The sequence below is a fragment of the Mesoplodon mirus genome (genome assembly GCF_964341445.2).
Source record: "Mesoplodon mirus genome assembly, chromosome: 2".
Classification (NCBI taxonomy): domain Eukaryota; kingdom Metazoa; phylum Chordata; class Mammalia; order Artiodactyla; family Ziphiidae; genus Mesoplodon; species Mesoplodon mirus.
Window position 1 is genome coordinate 123,843,556 of NC_138977.1, and position 7,393 is coordinate 123,850,948.

Consider the following 7,393-nt stretch of genomic DNA (forward strand, 5'->3'; position numbering starts at 1 on the left):
CAGATACCCGCAGCTCGGATGCCACTCGGGTGTGGGGAGGCTCAGATGGGCTGACACAGGGCCCAGCACATGGTAGGCATGCACCAAAGAGAGACTGGAGGGACCCAGGGAAGTGACAGGGAGCTGTCCCCGCTCCCACAGCAGGGCCTGCACAGGTGCTCAGAGCAGCCCAGTGTATGCCTAGCCTGTGGGCCAATCACGGCTGTGGTATCAGCTCAGGGCTGAGTCTGCGATCCCAGAGGTGGAGCCGGGCGGGTGGGGGGCGTTGATTCCCTGCCTCATGGCTTCCAACGCCCCCCTGCACCGGTGTCCTGAGCCATGGTTTACTGATGTTGAAGGGTCCAGCGGTGTGGCCGCCTTGTTTCTGGGCGACCTTGGTGAGTGAGGGCAGGATGTGGGATGGGGAGAGGAAGGAGACCGGAGCTGTCGTCTCGAGTCTGAAACTCCCTCCCTCTTCCTCCCCTCCTGCCCCACCGTGGACAACACTGCAGGGCCAGGCCTCGTGGAGGGTCGGGGGCACTGGTCTTCCCTGACCTCTCCCTCTGTTCCAGCAGGTTCCGGCCCAGCAAGGTGGGCTTAGGGGAGGCAGGGGACCCCTGAGGGACAGGTCCAGCTCCTGCAAGGTCCTGATGGTTTGCCCTCCTCTGGCCTCTCCCCTCAGCTCCTGGAAGTGGAGGCTGTGGCTTCTTGCTTGGCAGCCCCCTGGCATCCTGTTTGGGCTAAGTGCACAGTAATGCTGATGATTTGAGGCCAAGAGCCTTCTGGAACCTTCTGGAGCTTTCTGGGGCTGCTCTGTCAGCTGTCTACACCCTGGAGGCCCAGGCCTCAGCAGTGAAACCAGGGGTGTCCTCACCCTTCTGCACCCCGGCCGGTTGGATTCGGGGACATTCCGGCTGCCCGCAGGTTGGGTGGAGGATTCGGATGGCGGCTAACCACCAGGAGCGAGGATACTCCGAGAATTTCAGCAGCACCAGCCCCGAGCTGACGGGGAGGGCAGAGGCGGAGTGTTGCATGGGGGGGGCGGGGGGACTCGGGTCTGAGGCAGGGGTGGAGCCGCCTGCGGGAGGCCAGAGGCCCAGGCGGCGGGGGCTGCAGCAGTGGGCAGGGCGGTTCCAGCTGCCTCCGCCCCTCCCCGCTGCGCGGTGGTCGGGGGCTGCTTCTCCCCCACCCTTTGCCCACTGGTGATGGAGAGGACAACGGGGGGCGCCCTCTCGTAGGTGAAGGCGGTGCGTGCGCGCCGCCGCTTCCCGGACTTGGGCCTGGACGGCGGTGGCTGTCACTCACACGCCGCAGTGTCGTCCTTCTCCCCAACCCTGCCCACGGTGGTGGGTGATGGGCTGAACAGCGCAGGGAAGAGTCCCTCTGAGAGTTCGCTAGTCGCACACGGAGCGGGATGTCCCCTCTGCGGGCGCAGGGCTCGGCCGCGGAGCAGCCACGGGGCGGGGCAGGCGCACGGCTTCACCTCGCTGGCGTCCAGCGACAGTGGACACCCACCTTGAGTGCCGACGGGGCTGCGGCGGGGACCCCCTCACCGCGCGGCAGTGCCCGCGTCCCCGAGCCTCTGCTCTCGCCTCGAGTCGGCCACCCGGCCCAGGCGCCGCCGCCTCTTGCCTCCCCTCGCTCCCCAGGGCTCCAGGAGCCCGCGTGGGGACCGCGGCCAGGGCCGGGCTGCAGGCTGTTGGAGGAGAGGTGGCCGTGCCGGACTCCCGCGGGCCGGGCTCGGGGTCCGGCTCAGGCGCCGTTGGGCAGGTTGCTCCATCCCGGCCAGCCCCAGCTTTCCTCCATTGGGAAGCGGCTGGAGCCCCCTCCTCCTTGGGCCGGCCTGGTGCTCGGGGAAGGCCGCGTGGATGCGCATTGGGGCGGGGGCAGGGTCGGCGCCCAGCGCGAGCGCTGCCCTCAGGCTCCACCGCGCGGGCACTGTCCCGCTGGGCTTCCCTCACCCCCAAGCGCCCCGGGCGGAGAAGGGGGAAGGGGAAGGGAAAGAGCAGGGACCCGGGACTCCTGGACCGGAGCCTCAGCGCACACAGCACCGAGGCCGCGCGCCTGTTCCCAAGCGCGTGGGGGTACCCGGGCGACGCAGGATGGGGCGAGCTTGGCCACGGGACGCCGGGCGGCGGGGAAACTGGGGCCCAAGGCCCGCGCCGGGCCGAGCACCCCGGAGCGCCTCGGTCACGCCGAAATCCCCACCGAAGGGCGGCGAGGACGACGGGGCGCGGGCGACGCGGGAGCCTGAGGGGCTTGGGCGCGGCCTCCTGCGGTTTATTGATTGAGTTCGGCAAAGTGCTTCCCAGAGGGCCGGGCTCGGCCCCGACGCGCGCGGACAGTAGTTTATAAACTTAAAACTCTTCTGTAGCATTCGGCTATATACAGAGTCAGCGACCGCAGCCTTACAAAAGGGCCGACCGGCGGGCGCCCTCGGGTCCTGGGCGCGGCCTCAGGGGCGCGAGGGCCGCGTGGGGCTGCCCCGCCCGGCGTCCCGTCCTGTCCCGAGGCCGTGCTCAGAGGTGCGGCGCGTAGAAGGCGGGAGCGCCGTAGGTCTGCGAGCCCAGCACGAAGGGCGACAGCACCGCCGGGCTCGACAGGAAGGGCAGCTGCGCGGCGCACACCAGGCCGCCGGGGCCGTGCGCCGGGTACCCGGCCGGGCCGTGCATGGCGATCGGCGCGCCCATGGGCGGCGACGGGCTGAGCGGGCTGAGGCCACCGGGCAGCCCCGCGCCCGGCCCGGAGCCCGGCCCCGGTGCCCCTCCGCCGCCGGTCGGCGCACTGGTATCGGCGCCCGGGTTCTGCTTCTTCCACTTGGTGCGGCGGTTCTGGAACCAGATCTTCACCTGCGTCTCGGTGAGGCTCAACGACAGCGCCAGGTTGAGGCGCTCGCACACCGACAGGTAGCGCGTCGCCTTGAACTTGTTCTCCAGCGCCACGAGCTGCTCGTAGGTGAAGGCGGTGCGCGCGCGCCGCGGCTTCCCGGACTTGGAGTCGGAGCCCGTGCGCTTCCGCTTGGGCTTCGTCGCCGTCGCCGCGCCCTGCGGGGTCGTCCCCGCGTCCCCGGGCGCCGCAGAGGCTCCCGGCGGGCCCGGGGCTCCCGGAGAATTCCCACGGGGGCCGGGGACAGCGGCCTCATCGACAGCGCCTGGGGGCGCCTCGGCCTCGCCCTGGCAGCCCGACCCGCGGGCCCCGAGGCCGCTGCCGCCTCCCCGCGCCTCCGCGCCGTGCGCCGCCCCCGCCTCGGGCGCCTCGTCCTCGTCCTCGTCGTCGGGCGCCTCGTCCCCGCTGTCCGCGCTCGGGCTGCGGCCACCGCCGCTGCTGTAGCCGTTGGCCTCGGCCTCGTCCGCCTTGCAGGGGTCGCCAGCGTCTGCGGGCAGGGACGGGGCGGGGAGGGAGGACAGCACAGTTAGGACCCGGCGCCCTCCCTTCTGCTCGCCCCTCCGGCGCCCTGCTCCCCTTAACGAATCCCTTTTCCTGTTGCGTTGCTTCTCTTCTTGCCTCCCTTTCCCCTTAGCGCATTCGTTTCCCTGCCCTCTCCCCTGCTTTCCTTCTCACCCTCCCGCGCTTTCTCTCTCCGTCCCCTGTGCATTCCTTCTCGCCAGAGGCCCCCCTTCCCGCCATCTCCCGAGCCCTGCGCCTTTGCCCCAGCAGGGCAGGACGGGGCCGCATGGCTTACGGCGGAGGGAAAGATCCCATCGATCCATGGGGCAGATACAAACTTAATTAAACTCATTTTGCGTAATGTACAAACTAGTTAACGGCCATTTAATTTATTTCAGCGTACATTACCCTCCAATTACAAGGCTCCAACAGAGCCAGCCAATTACTGGGCATTTAAGAGTGGGCCGGGCCAGAGTCCTGGGGTGAGGTTGGAGCCCGCTGTGGGGAGGCGATTTCCGGGGACCAAAAAAGTTGCCCTGGATCCATCCCTACCTCAAGACTTGTGGCCCTGGAACTTGGCCACCCTTGGCCCCTCGGCTGAGACCCCAGCAGGTCCAGGCTGGTCCCGACCAGGAGGGCCTGGCCTGGGCAGTGGGGGTCTAGAGCAGTCAGTGCTGAGACCAGCCTGGATGGGAGTCCCCACTAGGTCAAGTCTGAGCAGCAGCTCCGGACCCTCCAAGCAGAGGCCCGTGCGGCGGCTGCAATCTGAATCTCAGAAATTTGGAAGAAAGCATCTGTCCCAGTCAGGGCCTGGCAGGGGTGGCGGGGAGGGGAGGGGTGTTTGTATGCAGCCCCTGCTCCCACAGGTGGTCATACAACCAGGAGAGAAGCCAGGGCAGGCGCCCAACACCATGCCGCCCCGTCGGGCACCAGGCCCCGGTCAGGTTGGCACGGAGAACTGGAGAATAAGGGACAAATTCAGTCCTGGAAGATTCCTCCAGGGTGACCACGGGCTGCGCGGAGGCCGGCAGAGCAGATATCCTGGCCCCCACCCATACCCCTTAGCAGGAGGAGAGACGGTCCCCCAGGTGACCCTGACAGCACTTTGCCATCCAGCTCCTGCTCTGTCCTGGGGTGGGCTGAGGAAGTAGGGGCCCTGACCCAGCTCCCTCCCTGAACTACCAAGAAACTGGGCCTTCCGACTGGGATGTCTTCCCCATTTGATGAAGGCTCCGAGTGGAAACTCCCAGAACCCTGGCCAGGCCGAAAGCCTGAGGGGCTCCCCTCCAGCCTTCCCGAGATTGTTCCTCCTTCATATCCGCCCAACCGGGAGGAAGCCCAGTGCAGGTGCTGGGAGGCCCCTCGCCTGAAAAGGCCCACCCGAGCCCTGCCGGCCCTGCGTGCCTCTCCCCGCGGGGCAGAGGGCCCAGGACGTTGGAGGGAGGAGGGCCGGTGGAGGGGGCACCAAAAGCAATCAGGAGCCGGTCGAATGCAATTCTCGATCAATAGCGGCCCCTAATAAGTGTAATAGGTTTTAATCGAGTAATTATCCGAATTTTGACCCTATAATTTAGATGTTCGGGGGGAGTTTGCAAGGTGCTTGAATGAGATATGCATGCAGCCGTAATGGGATATCGACCAGGCCGGGGTTGCGGGCCGCCCCATTACCGGCCGCTTTCCGCCGCTAAGCACATTTCCCCTTAACTGTAATCGAAGGGATTTAATTGTTTTTCCAGAGATAACCAGTGTTTTGTCACAATTAGTCTGATTTGTCCAAAAAAAAAAAAAAAGAGAGACAGAGAACGGAAAAAAAAAGGAAATAAAAGAATGGAGGGAGGGAGGTCTCCGGAGGCTGCGGTGGGAGTGGGGAGGTCACGGGCTAGCCGTCGCGCACGACTCCCCCTCCTCTGCCACCTACTGCCCTCCAATGCCGGGGGTGCGCGGTGGCCAAACCTGGGCCGGCCATGCAGTCCGTAACCCTGGGCCCGGCCTGGGGGAGGCATCCCGGGAGGCACCGGGCGGTGCGGGCCCTGGAGTCCGGGCCGGACGCAGGCGGCGGGTGGGCTGGTGCGGGCCCCGCGCGCTGCGAACTTTCCACCGAGCCTTGGCGCCGGGCCGGTCAGGTTCGCCGAGGGGTCCCGGGAGCGCAAACGCGTAGATGCGGCCCGTTCCTCTACCCCCGCGACCCGGCGCCGGCCGTGCCCTACTTACGCGGCGGCTCAGCTCCGGTACCGGCTCCAGCTCCTCCGGCGGCGGCGAGGGCACGGCGCTCCAGCTCCTCCGAGCGCGGCGGGCGTCCCGGGGCGGCGGGGGCCGGGGCGCACGGGGCGCACGCCGCGGGCGCCACGGGGCTCAGCAGCACACAGCGGCGTCTTCTGCTGTTGAACTTGTTGGGGTCCAGGATGTCCAGCACCGAGAAGGAGGTGGGGCGCGGCGGCGGGCCGGGCCGGGCCGCCCCAGCCCCCTCGGGCGCCGCGGGCACCGTGTCGCTGGCGGCGAGCGGCGGGGCTCCGGCCCGCGGGAAGGCGGGCACCTCAGCGCGCCCGTCCATGGCGTCCCGGGCGGCGGCGGCGGGCGCGGGCGGTGCGGACCCCGGACTGGGCCCGGGCGGCGGCGGCAGCGCGGGGCCGTCCCCGGTAGCCGCCGGGCCGCTCGCGCTCATGCCGGCCTCCCGCCGCTCCGGCCGCTCGGGCCCCTCCGGCTACTGGGCTCCCATCCCCGGCGGCCCAGGCGCCGCTGCACGGTCTCGCGCCGGCGGCCGCGGCCGCGGCTCGGCTCGCTCCCCGTGCCGCCCCGCGCTCGGCCGGTGCTGCCTGGCGCCGCCGCCGCCGGCTCAGGAGCCCGCCGCGCCCGGCCCGCTCATTTATGGCGGCCCCGCCGGCGGCGCCCACGCGCCCACTCGCTGCACACACGTGCGCCCGCAGGCTGCCGCGGGCTCCGCCGCCCTCGTTAGCGCGCGCGCCTAATTGGCTGAGAAGGGTCCCGGGCGGAGGAGGCGGGTCCCGCGCGGGACACACGGACTGCGCCCCGGGCCCGACCGACAGACCCACAGCCCGGAGCCGGAGTGCGGTCCGCGAGCAGCTGTCGCGGTTCGCGGCGTGCCGCTGCGCCTCCGCTGGTCCGGAAACGGCGCGCCGGCCTCCTGGGCGGAGGGGGAGGGGACAGCCCCGGCTTTTAAATAATTGCGGGATCCGTCTGCGGACGGGCCGCGGAGGTCCCCGGGCGCGACTTAAGAGTTGGCTGGGGCATCCCGGCGGCCGGCCGGCCTTTCCCCCGGCTCCCGGCGCTCGGGGCCCTGGCGCCCTGGCGGCTCCCGAGGCTTCGGCGCCCCTCGGCGGCTGGGGCGAGGAGTGGGGTCCTCGCGGGCCGACTCTCGGGGTCTTCGCCGCGTCGTAAGCCCCCTCCCAGGCGTTCCGTGGACCTCGGTCCTGCCTCTCTCCGTCGCTCCGCTCGAGGTCTCCTCTCGTGTCTCGGGGTCTCCCTCGCTCAGGGTCTCCGGCCCTCTGTCCCCTCCCGCCCCGGCCCCTTCGCGTCGTCAAATTAGGGCCTGGCCTCGAGTCCCCGCCGGGGGCGGGGCCGGCGGCCCCCAGGGTCGCTCATTAGACGTGGAATCGAAAATGGGGACGGCTGGAGGGCCCTCCCGTCCCCGCCCCCCCCCAAATGGGGACCGAAAAAATCGTACAGACGGCAGGAGGCCTACACAGAAATCGATAGCCTCAAGGAAGGAGAAACGTCGCAGCAAACTCCCCCTTCCCACGCCCGGAGAAATAAGTCCTTCGGTCCGGATCTTTATGTGTGTACATTTGTCTACAGCGGCGAGGTTTGCACCCCAGGGCCCTGGCCCTCGGGGTGGAGGGACCGGCTGCCGTCCGAGGGCGGAACCGCCGCTGTTCCCTCTGCACTGCGCCCGCCAACGGGCACACCGGCCGACCGCGGGACCCAGGCGGGAGCCGGCAGTGGGAGTGCGCGTGCGAGTGTCTTCAGGGTGTGCGGCTGTGTGCGCGCGGGCGTGTGCACGAGCGGTGTG

The 7,393-nt window shown here is 69.4% G+C and overlaps 1 protein-coding gene across 1 annotated transcript; it reads right to left on the bottom strand.

Annotated features, from left to right (window-relative positions):
- Positions 1-2,498: 2,498 nt before the first annotated feature.
- Positions 2,499-6,028, bottom strand: NKX1-1 (NK1 homeobox 1; the record flags this gene model as incomplete). The annotated part of the gene is made up of 2 exons (XM_082636394.1): positions 2,499-3,352; positions 5,578-6,028. The coding sequence occupies 2 exons, from the start codon at positions 6,026-6,028 to the stop codon at positions 2,499-2,501; spliced, it is 1,305 nt and encodes a 434-aa protein (XP_082492520.1).
- Positions 6,029-7,393: the final 1,365 nt, after the last annotated feature.